The sequence below is a fragment of the Vidua macroura genome, chromosome 3, assembly GCF_024509145.1.
Source record: "Vidua macroura isolate BioBank_ID:100142 chromosome 3, ASM2450914v1, whole genome shotgun sequence".
NCBI classification, from domain to species: Eukaryota; Metazoa; Chordata; class Aves; order Passeriformes; family Viduidae; genus Vidua; species Vidua macroura.
The window spans coordinates 70,594,930-70,614,378 of NC_071573.1; the positions used below are offsets into that span (position 1 = coordinate 70,594,930).

General features: G+C 37.5%; 1 protein-coding gene across 1 annotated transcript in view; it reads left to right on the plus strand.

Annotated features, from left to right (window-relative positions):
• The window catches only part of SEC63 (SEC63 homolog, protein translocation regulator), a 56,652-nt gene extending 41,213 nt beyond the window's left edge, over positions 1–15,439 (plus strand). Inside the window, exons 12-21 of the mRNA XM_053973842.1 lie at positions 34–188; positions 1,979–2,126; positions 3,863–3,945; positions 5,580–5,639; positions 5,864–6,022; positions 6,915–7,073; positions 7,879–7,980; positions 12,188–12,286; positions 13,140–13,244; positions 13,777–15,439. Coding sequence (XP_053829817.1) covers positions 34–188; positions 1,979–2,126; positions 3,863–3,945; positions 5,580–5,639; positions 5,864–6,022; positions 6,915–7,073; positions 7,879–7,980; positions 12,188–12,286; positions 13,140–13,244; positions 13,777–13,920 — 1,214 coding nt within the window. The 3' untranslated portion in view covers positions 13,921–15,439. The remainder of the gene's footprint in view (positions 1–33; positions 189–1,978; positions 2,127–3,862; positions 3,946–5,579; positions 5,640–5,863; positions 6,023–6,914; positions 7,074–7,878; positions 7,981–12,187; positions 12,287–13,139; positions 13,245–13,776) is intronic.
• The last annotated feature ends 4,010 nt before the right edge of the window (positions 15,440–19,449 follow it).

Consider the following 19,449-nt stretch of genomic DNA (forward strand, 5'->3'; position numbering starts at 1 on the left):
AAAAACTATGTCATTTGTTTCATTCTCCCCAAGAAAGGGAGTTCCGTGCTCCATCTTTGGGATCTTTGGAAAATTGTATGAAGCTTTCCCAGATGACAGTCCAGGGACTTCAGCAGTTCAAGTCTCCCCTTTTACAGCTGCCTCACATTGAAGAGGACAATTTGAGGAGAGTTTCCAATCATAAAAAGGTATACAAATACAAATGATACTTGGTAACCTCTTAAAATGCTATCTGTTATGTCTTTTATCTATTTGTGGCTAAGGAAGCAAGGTCATGAATTAACTAAGAGAATAAAAATAGATTTATTTTTAAGGAACTCAATACAATACTTCCTAGATGTTCTGTCTGCTTTTTGTTTTTTTAAAGTCCATTTCAGCTAGGAGGTGGGAATTAGGATCAGGGATCTGTTAAGTGTTGAAAGATCAGTCTGTGTTGACCTAAGAAACAACAGAAACAGTTTCTTTCTTCTTAAAATATACTATCTCCTATTTAATATCCTTACAGAATGTGTCTGGAATATCCTACTGGGACATTTTTTCTGGGGATGGGTGGGGGGGCTTGTTTGGCATTATATTGTTCTTAATGTACTTTGATAGAAAGTATGTTTGGAAGCTTACACAGAGGAGTTCACAAAAGAAAAAATAGCAGTTACTGTGGGGTGCATTTCAGGTTTTGTGATCCTTTGTGTGAAAGAGTGTCTTATAAAGCTTTTGCTACGTAACTGTAGTTGGGATTTGTAGAATTTAAGGACAAAAAAGAATAGTCTTGTCTGAATACCTGCATGTGTTTCTTCACTCTGTTTCACCAATTGCCTCTGCATTTAAACCTGCTTGTTCGTTTGAGTCTAGTGTATCTTCTGGGAATGCCTGGTTAGAAACAGCCCTTTGCTTCTACTAGAAGCTGTCGACTTTAATAGTTTTATTACATTGATTAATTTGGATGAATCTTGAAAATATTCTTTTTATCTGATGGAATTTTTGTTTCACTTTAACTACAGCCTTAGGAGGTGTTTAAATGCTTATGTGTTAGTGTCAAGACTAAGAATTCTTAGGTACTGCATTTTTTAAATCCTCTCTGAAGATGCTTGTTCATGAAATATTCAATAGTCATATCCTTTGGATAAAGTAAAAGATTCTCTTACAGGTATCATTAAAGACTGACTTTTTAAATCCAGTCTTAAACTACAGGGAACATATGAGAAAATAAGCAATTTTAGATGTATTTTTTGACATGTGGATTGTAACTAAGTAAAAAACCAAATAATTTGGTTATGTTATAATCCCACCTCTGTTTGCTGTGAAAGAAGGGAAAAAACCCAATTTTTTGGCTAGTTTCACAGGATCATATGCATTGAGTTCTTCAAAGATACAGTGCTCTGGATTGGGAGTATGATCAGTCTACCTGGATGCATGAAATTGTTTTTAATAAAGTACATGTGTTTATAATGATGAGGTAATCAAGTCTGTCTTTGTTTTATCCTTTTAACTCTGTTCTGCAAATCTTGGAAGGAGTGGATTTAGATTTGTTTGTAGTTCAGTGCAAAAAAAAAACCCTAAACTTGTACTTGGTTGTTTCTGCTAATGTAAATCTGAAACCACAGAAGAATTCTATCTAAATAAAAACCCCTACTAAGAAGATTTCTTAGCTCAACTTTCTGAAATAACTGGCTGAAAAAACTGGCTGAAATAAATTTTATAAGAAACTATAAAGAGCCATTTCTAAGGTGTGACATACTAAGGAACACACCAATGTTCAAAGCAGTTCTGTTTGGTAGGTTTGAGTGCAACCTCTTTGGTTTATTGTTTCTCAAAACATACGCTTGCTAGTTTCCTAAAGTGTGGGTTTTTTTATAAGAACAAATGTAATTGTGTGTATGTATTACTAATGTAGGGACACCAGTGATGTGTTATGAAGAGTTTATTTGTGGACTGTGTTCTGTTCTACCATGAGACTTCCTTTCTTCTTTTTTTATTTCAGTATAAAATCAAAAGTATTCAGGATTTGGTAAGTTTGAAAGGCTCAGATCGTCGCAATTTACTGCACTTCCTAGAAGATAAGAAATATGAAGAAGTTATGGCTGTCCTTGGCAGCTTTCCACATGTCACTATGGATATAAAACCACAGGGTGAGTGGGAGGTCCTTTTGTTCTGTGTATGTCACTCTTCTGACATCTTGATAGTCTGCTGGCAGTAAGCTTTTGGAGGATGCTGAAACACAACTTACTGCTGTCTATGTGACCTGGAAATGACATACTACTTTGGAGTGGTGGGTTCCTGTACATGAGAGCTACAGTCAGAGGAGTTAAAGTACATTGAAACATTCCATGTATTCCCAAGCCAGCAGTAGTTTCTCATAAGCGAGCTTACCTGAAGTTTCGTCTTTCAGTTTTAATATTTCATGAGAAATGTGGAATTTTGGTTCAAATACCACTTTTATTAGCTATCTTAAACAGTTACACTTACTCCAGAATTTATGCTCAGCTTTCTTCAGCATGCAGAGTAATTTGTGAGGTTCCTTTGGGGTTCCTTTGTGATAATCCTGGTATAGTTTTTATATCTGGCAGAATTTGTCCAAACTATGCTTAGCTACATTTTGTGTGCACTATTTCAGTGAATGTATAATGCTCTCCCTCTCTGAAGATTAGGTGTACTGTAAGCAGTTCCTGTTAGACAGCTTTGCAGTGGGAACTGAATTGGTTCTGTGGTCTCCTTTTCTTTGTAGAAGATCACTGCTAGTAAATGTGCGATATTTGAAAGTTTGTTCTAATTCTTATTTCTAGTTTATATTTTCATTGTGGTAGCAATGATCACATTCAAAATGTGATATGCTTTGTTTGGGGAGCCTGACTGTAATTTGGCTTATGTGTAGTCCTCTGTGAAAAGCAAATGTTAGAAGAAATATCTGTTAAGGGAGCAAATGTCTGCTAATTTTGGTGTTTCTGAATGTTTTTTATGTTGTTTTGTTGTTTTTTTTTTAAACAAATATGTTCTTGTAGCTTAGGATTGTATACAGTTTTGTTAATCTGCTTAAAATTCAATCTTGAAGTACCTGCCCATATTTTGACAAACGGTTTCCTGCCTGTAGTCTTCATTTGTCACACAGCTGCACTCAAGTGTGGTGTGGAGGATTAAACCATGCAGATGCTTTTCTGTTTAGCTCGGTATTGCCATTATATAAAATATATATGTAAGACAAGTGAATAGTAAAACTGCTTTCACAGGGAGGGACTGGAGGGGAATAAATAAAATGTCTACACTGGAATAAAACTCTATTCTCTCCCACCTGAGATGTTCTCCATTTTATAGGTTGGAGGTATAAACTCCTCAGTGGCTCCCCTGTGGGGTTTGTTTGATGTTTCAGTTAAACTAATGATTGCTGTTCTTTTATTTTCCTTTGCCTTCTCCTTAAAAAATAATTAAATGCATGATTGTTAATGTGGCATTGAAATTGAGTTGTTAATAATATGAAAGTCAGGAAAATGAAAATTATTATTCCCAGAAGAAATATAACAGGGTCCCTCTGGTCATGTGTGATATTTCATGTTTCTGAAGTTTTATGCTTTAATATATAATGCACAATATTACAGGGTTATGGTTCCCACAGCAGCTATAACTTTGAATTTTCCAACTTTCATGCAATTAAAATTTCAAACTCATTGTTGCGGTTTTATAGGTTGCTGAATTGCCAGCTCTCGTTCTGATAGTATATTTGAAGTTGTAAGGGACTTATTAAATAATACTTTGAAATTATTTTTTGTTAAAAATTCTGGAATTTGCTTACATTTAGAAGTAGCAGAAGCAATATTTAATGGAGAAAAGGGCTTTAAAGAAGTCTGATATGTTGTTTTTCTTTTTGCACTAGTTTTGGATGATGAAGATAGCAACAACATCACAGTAGGTTCTCTTGTAACTGTTCTGGTCACACTAACAAGACAGACCATGGCAGTAAGTATTAAGAATTCTTGTTTTTTTGTGATAACTGTGGGTGTACACTAGTAAAAAGGCATTTCTGGTTGTTTTGAAAACGTAACTGTGAGGTCAAGATTTGAAATTGAGAACTTGTGCTCTTAATCCATCCTTATGGTCTTGTTTCTGAATGAGAAAGTTTTCCTGGAATAACATCAAAGGTCAGTCTGACCCATTGCAGTTGTCTAGGGAACACTAAAAGAATATGGCAAGTAATACTGCTCTGAGGTTTGTAAACAACAGGAAAAGAGACAAGAGAAACTTGGTTCTTGAACTAAAACAAAATATTCACTCAAGTCCTCAGGACAGCGTTTGCTTTTGCTTTATGTGGGCTCCTAATGTTACAAATCTCTTGGGTGTTTTAGACTCTTTTATGAAAGAAACACAATCCAGCAGAATGCAGAATACGCAGAACTTAATATAAAGGAGGTACACCAGTGTCACATGAAGAGTGTGGACTGCTGTGTAGGAAACAGTGTGGCATAACCAAACCAATACTATACCCTAGTAGTTAAACTTCGGACTTGTGCTTATTTTCTGGCTTAAAATGCATTAAGGGCTTTCTTTTAACAAAAGACTTTAATACACGGAACCTAAACAAGCTTTGATGTGTCAAAGACTACAGTGTCAATTTTTGCATCTGTGCTAATGACATAATTGTCTAAGTAAACAGAAGGTCTGAGTTACACCTCTAAGGTAAGGCACACAAGCCTGAGTATTACAGGTGAGATGAGACTATGGAAGCCAGTTCAGGAGAAAGTCTGTATATATAAGTTCCATGTGCTCATGCTGTGGTAGCCAAGGGTGCATTAGGTAGAAAGTAAAAGCACTATCACTATGCTGGAATTGCAGAATAAAGGAAACTGAAAATTATGAAGACATTGAACTGTACTTAGAAACTAAAATGTCTAACAGAATAGAGACAATTAATTTAAGATGTTTCCTGTGTGACCTCCACTAGGCAGTCTGGCATAGAAACACATGACTGTAAAACAAGAGCTAGCCTTTTGTTTGATGCATGTTTTTTGTGGTGCTATTTCCTCTTTGCCATCTTTATATATGACAGCTCCTTGTGACTATTATGTTTGGGTGGGGTTTTTTTTAAATGGCATATAGTGCATTTTGAAGAAACACATTAAAAAACCCATTTACAGAGAGATGTCCCAGTCTACAGTATACTAACACTGTGTTGTGTCTTAACATTTTGCATTTCTGGTTTGATTTGTTGTTGTGTGTCCCTGAGTAGCAGAGCAGCTGTTGAAGTTTTTAATGCTCTGACAACTGGAGCAGAATTAGCATTTTACTACTGCTTGCTTTTGTGATATAGGATTTCTGTGCTTTATAAAACAAGTAGATTTTTTGGAACAAGGTGACATGTTGCTATTAAATTGCTTTATAATGCTAGTGATGGAAAAATCTGAGACCAAATGTTTGAGCTAGTGTTTAATTTTGATCTGTTAATCCCCTGTCGTGTCTGTCACCGATAAAAGAATTTGCCATGAGTAAAATATTCAGACCTGATTAAGGTGATTTAGTTTAAGTTCAAATATAAAATAATAATTTGCTCTTGGTACAGAGAAGCATTAGTAGTTTTCACATTTTTCTCTAACCAGGAAGTGTTTGAAAAGGAACAGTCCATATGTGCAGCAGAAGAGCAACCAACAGAAGATGGGGTAAGTGAAGAGTGAATGTTCCCATTGCTAATTAAAGAGAACTTTGTTTCAGATCTTGAATTGCTAATTGTGCACTTCTCAAGCATTTTTTTCAGAAATGCCTACTGAAGTGTCCTTTGAACTGTGCTTTGTAATTTTGGTTCTCAGCTTAAAACGTTTAAAGTACAGTTGAATGACTGAAATTTTATGAACAGAATAAATATTTTAATACTACTTTCCTGCAGCAAGGAGATGCCAGCAAAGCTAAGAGCAAAGGATGGCAACAAAAGAATAAAGGCACCAAGAAAGCTTCAAAATCAAAGAAAAAGAAGCCATTGAAAAAGAAACCTGTGCCACCTTCATTGCAACCACAGAAACAGCAGAAGCAAAAACAAGCTAATGGGGTAGCTCATAGATTCAATGATATTTATAATTTTATTCAGTTTATCACTTGTAATCTGATGGGAGGTTTTGTATTTGTCTCTTACATTTCAGTTTATGCTTTTGTGAAGTGTATCTTCTAATATAGGATTTGTTTTCTCTGCATTTAACAATTACTAGTGAAGTAATCAGGGAGCCACCGTGGTAATGTTTGCAGAGGCCACTGAAAGTTCTGCTCAATTGTTCTAAAAATAGTCCCTTCTTACTACTTGCTCTTGTTATGCTGCCTTCTTGGAGGTGAATTGTTCTATAACTTCTACTTTTTCTTTAAAGATAAAAACTGAAATGAGATTTTGTTCTGGTAAATTAAGTATTATTGTCCCATATTGGGACAATACCATATTGGTATTATGGTCCCACTGCATGGTGTTTTCTCCACCTCATAGGCTGTGTTGTAGGTACTTTCTTAAGTTCTCTGTAATTTTCTTAAGACTTTATGAAATACAATCCCAGAGTCATAAAATGGTTTGGGTTGTAAGATCATTTGGCTTAAAGAGCATTTAGTTCCAACCCCTCTGCCATGGGTGGGGGTGCCACTCACTAGCTGAGTTTGCCCAGGGCCCCATCCAGTCTGGCCTTGAACACTTGCAGAGATGGGACATCCATCTGGGAGTCAAGTACTGTTTTTTCCTATTCCTGTTGTGAGAGCCATATGGAGAGGGAAAATGGCTTCCGTGCTTCTCTTAGCGAATGAGGTGGAAAGGATTAATCTTCACTGTAGCCATCACTCTGTGACACAAGAAGAGTGTAGATCGTGCAGCCCAACTTAAGGCAGGCACGGTGAATTCTGTGTACTACAGTAATGCAGACAAACTAAGTTAGAGGTGTTGGGTTTCTGTTTTTCTTTCCCATTAGGAAGTCATTGTGAAGGAAGAGGAGGAGGAGGTCTCTGATAAAGGAAGTGAATCTGAAGAAGAAGAAACAAACAGGGACTCTCAAAGTGAAAAAGATGATGGAAGTGACAGAGACTCTGACAGAGAACAAGACGAGAAGCAAAACAAAGATGATGAAGCTGTAAGCCTTACTTGTTTTTGACGGGTAATGTTGCCTCTGGGGTTGAGAGAAAATGCATTTTAATCCTCTAGCATTCCCTCAAGCTAGGCAACACTAGGATGAAGGAGTAATACTGGTTCTCCAGAGGTTTTCAGACCTCATTCTGGTATAAGAGCTTTGTCATTGCAAGTTTGCTTCAGAGTGAGTATCAGAGAGTCTTTTCAGCATGGTCAGAAAACTTAGAAATGACATGAGAAATATGACTTAACTTCAGGAGAAAAAAATATTTCTTTCAGCTTAATTTGATGACTATCAGCTGCAGATTGGTGACTTAAAGTCTCTCCTTTGAAATGTGTTCTTTACAGGTAGAGGCTGTTGCATGCTGCAAAGTGCATACTAAGCATGCAGTGGTTGAACAAACTTGTACATGTGCTCACTAAACTCTAGTAACTGTCAGGTTATGTGTCTGAAACTATAATAGTGTAATAGAGAGTGAAACATTGTGGTGGTGGATGATTTCTGCACCACAGGTCTTACAATAAAAGACTTGAATGACAGGTGAATGGCCCATACAGGGTGAGATTAAGCTTCTAATGGGAAAGGAATCATCAAACTTGTAATCAGGACTCCTATGGCTGAGGTAGAGAGTGTTTAGAGGCAGTGTTGTAGAATGGAGTTTTGAAGAATGTGTGCAAACCCCACAGATCTGCTTTTTCCCTTTATAATGTTTAGTATTGCACGAGATCTAGTCACATGTACCATTTTCTGTCTTTTTAATGAAAAAGATTATTAGTGCACAGTAATTCTTTAACCTTGTCTTTGACAGGAGTGGCAAGAATTACAGCAAAGTATACAGAGAAAGGAGCGAGCCCTTCTTGAAACGAAGTCAAAGATAACACATCCTGTTTACAGTCTTTTTTTCCCTGAGGTCAGTAATAAAAAACATTACAGTTGTGAAACATGAAAATTAATAATCATATAAATGAATTGATCCATTCATATTTTTTACTGTAAATATTGGGTTTTTAAAAAAGCTTAATGCCTGGGAAAAAAATAGTATTAATTTTTGACCTGATTAGAGCCAGGAGGGAGTATTTGGCTACATTTTCTTTCCTGGCCAGTGGTTCAGAGGTTTCCTTTGCTTCCTTGCAGTCTGACTAAGGAACTAATTTAGGATCTGTACTCTGTTGTTGTGCTATCTCAAATAATGGGAGTGGGATGCAAGGCTTATTCTTCCTCTTGTGGTTTAAAGAAGACAACTAAGATGGGAAAGAAGAGTAAAACATGAATGAAAAGGAAGACACTGTGTATATTTGCTCCCTCTCCTCAGTCCCCAGGGCTCTTTATGCCTGTACCCTGTACAGCTTGTTGCATGTGCAAACATATGCCATTGTCCACATGCTTGTGATCACATTGTTCCTGCTGGTTTTACCTGCTAGCAGTATTAAAAAGCTAATTGTGGGAAGCAAAACTTGTTGCTGAGGACCCAGAGAGGACAAAGGTGAATAAATTGTCTTCCTGAAGGCCTTAGCTGACATCTACTTTTGTAATGGCTGAACTTGAAGCTGTGTTTTCCTGACAGTTGGGTGCACTCCCATGTCTCAGTACAGCTTCCACCAGTACACCAGCATAATGTAAAAAGGTGTACTGGCTTTCTGCTCTTCTGGCTGCCTTAGATCATGTCAGTTGTGCTGCAGAGTCTTAATACCTCCTTGCTGTGAAGGCAGCTGGCTTTGGTCATCAGTTGCAGTTGAAGCTCACAGACAGTAAGTGTCATGCCCAGTGCCTCAGGGGTGCTGAATATTTTTGTATTTCTCTTTCACTGAAGTGAGGGTCCTTTCAGAGTCTTTGCTTATGCTTACTCTATATAGAGCTGCATAAGCTTCAGCTGTGTGTAACTGAATTACATATGGGTTTTGTGATAAAAAAACCTAAATACAGCTTGCTGCTAAAACGAAATCTAGGGCTGATCAGAATGCTTGAACTTAAAAAATACACACATATCCTCTCATGGTACTGCAGTTGTAAATTTTCCAACTTCACTGATTTCATGAAGGTTGAATGCAGCTGTACTTTGTGCTGTAGCTGCGGTTGGAGCAGGTTCAGATAGAGCTGATCTGCAACATCTGAAGAACAAAAACCATCGTACTCTGGGTTTTTTTTTTCTCATCTGTTATTTAGAGTATTATTTGTACTGTGGTCATGGCCAGTTCAGAGATAAAAAATTAGAGATAAAATGCTGAAAATTAGAGATAAAATTTTAAAGATGTTTGAGTAATAGCGGAGCATAATAATACTTGTTCTCAGGAGGCAGCCTTAATGCTGTTTCATCCAAGTTTTGGGGCAGTTGATTACTCTGCCAGAGATGTGTCTTTAATCTACGCAGGTTCCTAAAGAATTATCTTCTGCTTCTGCATCCATGGGTCCAGAAACTGCACAGATTGTAGTTTTGACATTTTTTAGGTAGAAACTGGCCTTGGTGTTCCAATTTTATGAACATACTGGTTCCCTGGCATGCCAAACCTTGCACCCATCTGTTAAAGGGCGTTTTGCCCACTTGCCTGTTAGTTTGCCAGATTCTCACAGGCATAAACTTTAAATTCCACCCAATAAGGAAGAGGAAAATCACAGTCCTGCACAGTTGTCCTTTCTGTAAAAAAGTGATGGCACTTTGGGGTCAGGAGCTTTACTTCCAAAAAATTTACTCTATAGAGTCCTTTGAGCTTTAGATCAATGGTTGCCATTTGCACTGGCTCTTTTATACTGGGGTATTTTTTCCCCACTTGGCTGTTATTTTTACTAGTTTTACTAGTTTTTGTGAAAAGCCATTTTGATCTTTGTCTGTTTCCATCACTCTCAATGGCATGGAATTATTTTTTTTTTTTAAGAACAATGTATAGTAAGCACAATGTTTTGGTAAAGTCAAAAATAACATGGAGACAGCTGCAGGTCCTTTTTATTATGGTCACAGTCCTCATAGGCCCAAAATGGATTAGCCATTTCTGTAATGGATCTTGCTTCTGTAGCTCTTGTTCATCTGTACTATTTATACTGTTCATCTTTCTATTCCTAGAGGCCTCTTGGCTAGGAAATAAACACTTTGACTGCCTAAGTCTTCTTTGCTACAGCTGTCAAGAAGATTGACAATATATTTACTGTTGAAACTTACAGATAAAATAACTTATGCCTTGTAATCACATGGGATGGTTTTTCCTAAAGAAAATCACTTGGAATAGTCATAAGAAGGATTTGGAATTCTACACATTCTGGCGTTAAATAGCATATGAATAGGTTTTTGTCCTGTTCTCTGTGCCTGTTCCAAAAACACGAGAGAGTGCTGATGCTTCACTGTGAAGCTTTTGCTTTTATATACACTTCAAAATGGGTATTTAACATGTTGAGTTAATTTTACATTTCTCTGTTCTGGGACTCAGGAGTGCTAATAGGCGTTTTTAGTTGTTGGTGTGAGTGTCTTGCTGTTGGAAATGGTTGAATATTTCAGTGAGATTGTGATAGTTATTACAATAGGATAGGATAACAATTAGTCACTTCAAAAGGAAGAAGAAGTTAATTCAGCTTTTGCAATTTTTCAACATGCATGATTTAAATCTCAGCTCATGAAACACTGGCTTTTGAAGTGTTAAAAAAATCTAAAACTACTGAACTTTAAACTCTTCTGGTAGAGACAAAAATTCTTCAAATTCTACATATTAAAAGCATTTGCTTCCCAAGTGTGGAATTCAGAAGTTGCTCACTGGTGGTGTTGAAAGTCCACTGCATCCTCTTTCAGTCCTTCTAATGCTGTTAGATTAAAAAGAAAGCAAAACAACCACTTTTTATGGGACACTGAAGCAACTGCCTGATTGTTTTTGGTGTATATGTATAAAAATTGGCTCCCTGGTTTGCAGCTTGGACTTGTAACTGTAATAAGATGCACTTTTTAGGACTCCAGTCTGTGATGAACACCATGAGTTACCAAACTGTCAGGGGTGGGTAAAAGTTGGTTTGGAAGACAGTTCAACATTTGGGTTGTCTAAAAAGAATGTGTGTATTCCCCTTTTTTCCCCTAAAGGATAAGATTATCTGTCTACTAAAATACTTCTTCATAACCATGTGGAATTCTTCCCCCTTGTCCCTCACTATTCTCACTTGTTTTAAACAAAGGCTTAAGGAGGTATAGGAACAGGAACTTGCTTTGCAGTACTAAACTATTTTTTTTTTTTTTTTTTTTTACAATTAAAAGGTTTCGGCTTCTATTCAAACGAAGTGGATTTTGCCCAAAACAAGTGCCAAAGCTTTAACCTAAAAGGTGTAGTGTTTAAATGAAGAACAGTTGATGTTAAAGAACTGTCTTTATCATTTGAGAATGGTTGTGTCTGTGCTGCGGAACTGCACCACAGTCTTAAAATTATGACTTCAGTTGAAGGAAAATACCACTATTTTTGTACAGTGTTGCTGTCTGGTATGAAGGACCACACTAATTTAATTTCATTTGGGAACTCTGCTGTAGCATCTGCGATGGCAAAACCTTGAGACCTGCAGCTATTTGGAAACCTGTGTGTGATAGGGAGCAGTTGTTGTTATCCTTTGCAAAAGTATCTCGTTGAAGGGAGATCTCAGTGTGTTCAAATGTCATTTCACTTTTTGCAGGGGGAAGCAGTGGGACAGAGCACACTTGTCTGAAAAAGACTTTTCTACTAAGTGTTCTTTATCTGTCTTTACATTTTCCTTGCTTTGTATGCTCAGCTTTTTCTCCAGGTTGGATTTCTGTTGAAGGACCTAATGTTGTTTTATATTGCATGAAGTTGCTTTTTAATCCTCAGTGGACACAATTCTTTGGGCTGGTTCCATGTCTCACACGGTAGCTGAAGTTGAATACATGGAATGAAGCCTTTGGAGACCAGCAGTTACTTGTCATAACCTGTTTGCTTTCAGTGTGCAGTGTACACCATGTATTTTATTCATGCACATCCAAGAGTTTAAAAAAGCCACCAGACACAAACTTCCCTTTCTGTCTGTATTACAAAAACCAGTGAATCCTAATTGCCTGTTTAAAAGTGTAGGGGCATCTTGTTCTATGACTTCTATAATGCTGGTGGTTTTTCACTGTTGGTTTTTTTTCCCCTTTATGAAAGGAAAAACAAGAATGGTGGTGGCTGTATATTGCAGATCGGAAGGAGCAGATGTTAATATGTATGCCATACCACGTTTGTACTCTAAAAGATAAAGAAGAGGTAAAGTACTTGGAGAGTTTTCTTTCTGGGGTATTACAAAACTCTGTTGAAGTGTCTCTGGTATGCAAATACATGTAGATTTTAATCTTTTTATACTTATCTCTTAAGATGGAAAACAAATTTTACTCTCTTGATAAAAGGAGAGAAGTGCCTTTTAACTATGAAAATTGATAGTGGAGAAAGAAAAAGTAATTTAAGACGACTTTGAAGTTTCTTTTGGAATATGTTGGGTTTATTTTTTCCTTGATATCAAAAGATGATGAAATGCAGTATTCATATGCAGTGAAATTCCTAAATTTATTCAAATTGTTAGAAATATTAAGTGTTCTCTTTCTGTACAGCAGAGACTGTGACAAATTAATTAGCTTTGGCTCATATAAACTTTGCTGAACCTGTAACCTTTGGCAGTGTTCTTCGTGACACTTTTCTGAAAAATGAAGACCTAATGTGTTTGTTCTTCCAAATTAGATGTTACGTTCAATTTCAAGTAACAGCAGAGTTAAGATAAAATTTTCAGCAGACTAAATATTTTAATCTGTTTTGGTTTCTGAGGCTTAGCATACAGCAGGGTGAGATTGTGTACTTAATGTAGTTACTTGGCCTAATTCAGAAAAAAATCATTGCTTGAGTGACTCAGTGATTATTCAGCTTTCATGGCAGATACTGTGTTTGGGTATTGTTGCTCTTTTCTGCAGGTATCTCATGACCTAGATATATTCAAAGAAGTGTCCCTAGTAAGAAACTAAAACTTTTTATTACTCTGTAGTAATGTTCATTGGAGGACTCAGATACTTGTTTCAAATGTGTCATTTGAAAGCAGTAAGAACTTTATGGTATGAAATCTCTTTTGTAGGTAGAGCTGAAGTTCCCTGCACCAGGCAAACCTGGAAACTATCAGTACACAGTTTATTTGAGATCGGATTCATATATGGGATTGGACCAGATTAAACCATTGAAGGTGATGTTTGTTATATTCTTGTATTACATTGAAAGCTGCTTCTTAATGGTTGTTAAAACACCAGAAGTCCTGTTTATAAGAATTCAACCTGTCCTAATTTTAAAACAAATGGGAAGGATGGACTTAGAAAGGGTTTCTGCCTAATGTACAGTGATGGTTTTATGATGGATTAAACAGGACTAAAATTCAAGATGCTTTGCCATGCATGTGTTTATTCAGTTTCTGCAGTATGGTTGGCTGTGGATTTTTATACCTTGAGGTTTGCCATGCAATTTCCCTGCCTTTCCTTAGTCCTAGATTCATCCAGTTAATGGGAAAAATCTGGCATGCCTTACTTCTGGAAGCAGTTCTTGGTTTTGTTTTTGCTTTGGGGAGTGGGATGGGATTTGTTTTGTTATTTAGTTGGTTTTTTAAACTGTTCTTTTGTGGGTTACTTGTTTGTTTTGTGTGTGTGAATTTGTTTTCCCAAATTGCTGTTTATTGTCTGTAACTTTTTTTTCCCCCTCTCTTCTCTTTCCTTTTCCAATTACAGCTGGAAGTTCACGAAGCAAAACCAGTGCCAGAAAATCATCCACAGTGGGATACAGCAATAGAAGGTGATGAGGACCAGGAAGACAGTGAGGGCTTTGAAGACAGTTTTGAGGAGGAAGAGGAAGAAGAGGAAGATGATGATTAAACATACTGTTGATTGACTACAATATCTTCACACAGTGCAAGCTCTTGGTCTGACTGTGGAACTTGTACAATTAACCAAGAAACACAGTACAGAAGCTTTGAGAAGGCTGAGTTTAAATTTTCTTTACCAATTAAGAGTGCATTATGTAACTTCTCAGTGAAGGTGAAACAAATCTGTTGCCATTGATACACCTTGGAATATGCTTATGGCTCATAGCCTTCAAAGTGCAGGATGGTGCATTTGTTTCAATTGAAAATAAAAGCTTTTTTATTATAAATGTCCAAAAGTGTGGGCTATGTATTGTCTGATCAGTTTAGGGTCCAATTTAAATAAAAGGTACTGTTAGCTAGGAGCAATCTTTCAATCAATTTTTCTGCATTAGGAATTTATTTTAGAAAATGTTTTGGTATATTTGCCATTACAAATATCTGTTGATTGAAGCAACATTTGCTCAACTTTCAAACTTGATTGGTTCTGTGGTATTCATTGACTATTTTGCTGTGATACTGCTCACATCATTCATAGCTTTAAGAATCTGTTTTACTTAACTTGATCATTACAAATTGGCATCATATCCATTGCCACATTCCATATATTCTGGAGGGCTGCTTTTTTTAGGACTTTTTGCCTTTTTATGCCCGAGATTATAATGGAAATCATAAACTTTCTTGTCTCTGCCATAGGATACTTACTAATGGCTTAAAACATTTTTAAGCCTTTATTTAATCAGATCAACAGGAGATCTGAGTCTTTTGATAAACAGAATGTCTGTAAGTAATTTTGGGACCACATGTTATGTAAGCTAGTGGCTTTTGTGTAATACCTTTATAAAAGGTAGATGCTGAAAGCCGAAGTATATTCTTAATTCTCAATCTACCTGACACCGTCAGAAACATTTTAAGGGTAAAATACAACATGCAGAGAGGGCATGTTTTGTATCAGTTTTGAATTCCCATCAATAAACTGGACAATTTGATGGCTGTTTGCATTTGTAATAGTGTGCATCTTTGTCTGAGGTTGTTGGTTTGTTGTTTTGATTTTTATTTTTCCTACCCTAGTCTTCTGCAAGGTTGTAAACAAGGCAGTGATTCTGTTCCTACCCTTTTAAAGAAAAAAAAAATTAAGTCTAATTAGAGAATAAATTCAGGGAGGAGAGCATCAGGGCTGTTAGTGTATTCTGTGAGACTTGACAAAAATCATGGGTGGGTTCTTCCTTTTCTTCCTCTAAATAAAACAAATTAAATGTTGCATTTCTATACTTCAGAAATACTTATGAGTGTTCTGCAAGTGGGAATAGATGCACTTCTGTTCCTGTGTATTGAACTATGAAAATACAATGCTGTAAAATGTGACAAATTCTCATGCAGGAAAACTTAAAAATTGCCCGAAGTCAGAATAGGTGCACACTAATTTGCTACCTTGTTTGTTAGAAAGGGTTGTCACTTTAAATGAAAATTTATATTGTTATATTCTTTGTAATTACAATAGATGCAAATAAAATTTGAAGGTGTTCTAATGAGATTATGGTATTTTTCAAAGTACTTCTGAAGTGCACATTGTGCAGAAAAAACTTGTAAACCACAAGGAGAGTCAGGTGTTCAAACTTGAGAATGAAGGCTAGGTTTAAATTAAATGGCTTGTACACTTAATGCCTTATAACTCCAGTTCTGACTTGCAAAATACAGCAGAGAAATAGCTACACAAAACCCCTAGTTGTTGTCCATAGTCTTTTGAGCCAAATACTGTGCTGGTGAGAGAAATAATGAGTCTGATGACTCTTCCTCAGGCAAGTAGGCAAGGTGAATGCTGACTGAACAGCTCATAGTGAAAGTCTGCAGTTGTTAAAGTAGGAGAGTGGTGAGTCAGGAGGTAGGGTTGATAATAAGAGCATTCTAGATGGGTTGGGCTGCACTCTGACTGCTGATCCCTAAATTTTGCTGTCAAGGAATATGGATTTGAATGCATTGGAATGATTTTAAGGTATAAGATATGAATGAATTGGAATGATTTTAAAAGGGAAAAAAAAAAAGGAATCATGTCTCTGGACTGAATACTGAACCGTTTTCTTCTTGAAGATTGAGGTGACAGCTGGGGTAACACTTTTAAGTCTACCAACTGGGGATAATTCTGTTGAGCCAACAAAGGCTAAATAAAATACTTCAAAGGTGTATCTCTTGTACAGTCAAGGTAACTTAGTAAAAAATGTGAGGAGAAAAATTGTGGTGGTATTGGAATCTTGATAATGTGAGAAAGGCATGCTGATATTTTTCTCACAGAAATACCAGCTATGTGGTTGTGCATGGTTTTACTACATCTCCCAAGAGAGAGGCAGAAGGCGGCCTAGGAGGTATTGAAGAGCTTCACACAATTAAAACTACCCAACTACAGCTATCCAACATTATTCAGTTGTTAGTCTGTTGTGTGGTGTGTCCATTAAAAACTATTTTTTATCAATAATATGAATTGTCATTCAAACATTGATCACCTCCCTTCTGCGTAACAGTTACCAGGATAGGTAAAACTTTACAGCAACAAGCAGCATTTTGCATTCACTGTTGTGTAAGCCTCACTTTTTGATAGGGTTTAGGAATCAATCTAGCCAATTTTCTACTGAAGTGTTCTGAAACTCTGGGCTAGTAACTGAAGAACAAAAAAAAAAAAAAAACCAAAAAAAAACAACAAAAAAAAAAACACACCACAAAAAAACCCAACAAAAAAAAACAACCAAAAAACCCCAAACCCAACAAAACAAACAAACAAACAAAAAAACCAACAACAACAACAACAACAAACCCAAACACTTCAGGAAATAAAATCTGCTTTCCTGCTGCACTCTTTGGGCAATGGTGACTCCAGCATAACTGGAAGCAGTTACTGTTTTTTTAGCCTGAACAGATTTGTTTCTGCCCTTTTGCTGTCGTGCTCTTTTTTGTAGCTCCTTGTTCTAGGCCAGAGGACTTAACTGTGCAGAGCCTGGCTGTCCTCCCAACCAGAGATGCTGCAAATACCTTCAGGGCTGTTGGCACTTCCAAGGAGTAAAAATGGGGCTTGGTGGGACAGGCAGGAGAGTGATGCAGCTCCTCCTGGTCCATCTCAAGGATGTGTGCAGGATGCTGCGACTGCAGTCAGTGGAGGGAGGCACCACCATGAGCTGGATTTAGGCTGCTAAGTGCTTCTTGTTTGTAGTAGGTAAGTGTAGCTAAAAGAAAAAAGTTTTAAAAGTGATGTTTTCTTTCGAGTGTTTTGTGTAATGTGATTTAAACTTCTGCCTCCCTCTCCCACCAAGCTTTGACAATGGTTGATTGATGTTCAATCAAGTAGTTTAATGACTGGCAAGTGTCTGTGAGTGGGAAAACCATTGAGCTGTAGTGGAAGAGGAGGTGCTTTTCTCAAGGAGCGGGCGCAGTTCTCGGCCGCGCTCAGCAGGGGGAGGCAGGGGCATGGATTTCTTCAGGAAGCCCTAGGATTTTTCCGGGGCATACCTATCGTATTTGAGCTGTAGGTTTAGTTTTGTGCTCCCCCTTTCTGGAGAGGAAGAGGGCTTAGATGGAATTTCTTTGATATATTTTTTTTTCTTTTCAAGAAACTACTGATTTCTATATGTTTTTATGTGATTTCTTTCCCCCAACCCCCTTGCTGACCATTTAAAACCTGCTGAAGGTGACCCATTTTAATATTGGGATTCGTGTATTATAGAATTTATTTCAAAATAAAAACCTGAGGAGGGCAGAGCTTCCTTTCTTAGCGGTAATTGAGGTGTTAATGAGTCCATTTTGAGCTTTAAACATTGCTTTGTGCTAGTTTTTGTTAAAGTGTGTGCAGAAGATGATCATTGTGAAGGTGTCTGCACTTCAGCTGTGTTTTAAGCTCTGCAAAGGGAGGTATAGGAGGTAGTTCCACCATGGGGATGCACCTGCTTTGAAGAGCTGATTTATGGGGTACCTGGGGTGCCTTGTGGGCACCCACGGCGCGCTGTGATCGCTCGAGTTTTAAGTGATGTGCAGGGAAATATGTAAAAATGCCTCTGGCAGCAGCATCTTTAAAACCTCTTTTCTCAGGGTTTGTTGAGGGCTTGGCAGAGCACCCAAGTGCTGGATAAAAGAAGATGCGTGTTTGGAAAGCAGAGAAGAGGGAACTGGGTGGCTTGTGTTCACTATTGAACTCTAGCTGAGATAGCAAATTGGTTCACAGTACATCTATTGATATTCATGGTTGCACCTAATTTCTTTCATGCGATGATCTTTTGTTTTAAGATGCAGTTTGAGCCAGCAGACATTATTGAGTTGGTAGAAATAATTTTGTGCCAAAATTGTTTATATTTTTCATTCAGTTCAATAACAGAACTATCACTGGCAATGAAACCTATTAATAAATCTAATTAGGATGATGGATTGTAAAGCTAATGATAATATTTTAACGCCAAATTGCATATACTGTACCTAGAATTTGATTTTTAATGTGTGCTGAATCTGAATAATTTTCAACCTTTCACTGAATAATTTTCAAGCCTTCCACATACATGCTCTAATCATTAAACAGAGAAGACATTACATTTACATTGCATGGGTGGAATTTAACAGCACAAAGGAAGCTGCACGGACCACCTTGAGCAACTGCTTTTAATTCATCCACCTTTACTTTAAAATAGGTATGAGCGCTTTCCTTTTTATGCAAGCAACATAGCTAGATGCTTCATGGCATGGAGGCATTCAGGGGAGAGATCCTGGAAGAGCTGGACATACTGTACATACCTCCTGCAGGGTAATCCCTGAGCTGGAAGAGCCCTGATCCCTCTGGGGCATTCCTGGTCCCTCATGGGCCAGTGAGGATCAGCCAGGCATCGCTTTTGGCTTTTCTGGGGCGTGGTTAGTAGGTGCTCCAAAGTCCAGGCTGGTATGAGGCCACCTTTAACTTAAGGTAGCTGAAAATGCAATGCTGCCTTTGCTATCAAAGTGTGTCCTCGTTTTTAGGCATGGTTCTCCTTCACTGGAGTTTCATGTGTATGCCACAGACACAGCAACTTTTGTAGCCCTTACACCCTGTACCACTGAACTCCATCCACACACTCTGCCCTCTCTCATGGAAACACACCCAAACATAAGCAGGGACCAGAATGAGGCCATACTCACCAACATGCCAGGGTGATGCTTCCTGCAGCTGGGAAATGTGATAGCAGTGGCAGTGAGATTTTGCCTTCCACCTCCAAGCATCCAAACTGAGATGTCCAGGTTTATTTGTGTGTCATGCTCCCACTGAGGAGAGACTTGCAGAGCAGGAGGTGTGAAAGGCCAGTGGTGAATTGTTTACTGGGTGTTTTATTTTTTCCTTCCCAGCACACAACCCTTTCTCTGTGCCCAGATCACAGCTATGGAATTTGTGTTTCCTAATGTATGCACATGCAGTAAATTAAACTCAAATTGAATGACCAATTTCCTCACCACTGGAGCTCCATTAATTACTATGTGTAAATCACACTGGCAGAGATTAGCTTATAATGGCTGTAAAATAGAGAGAGACCATCACAGGGTG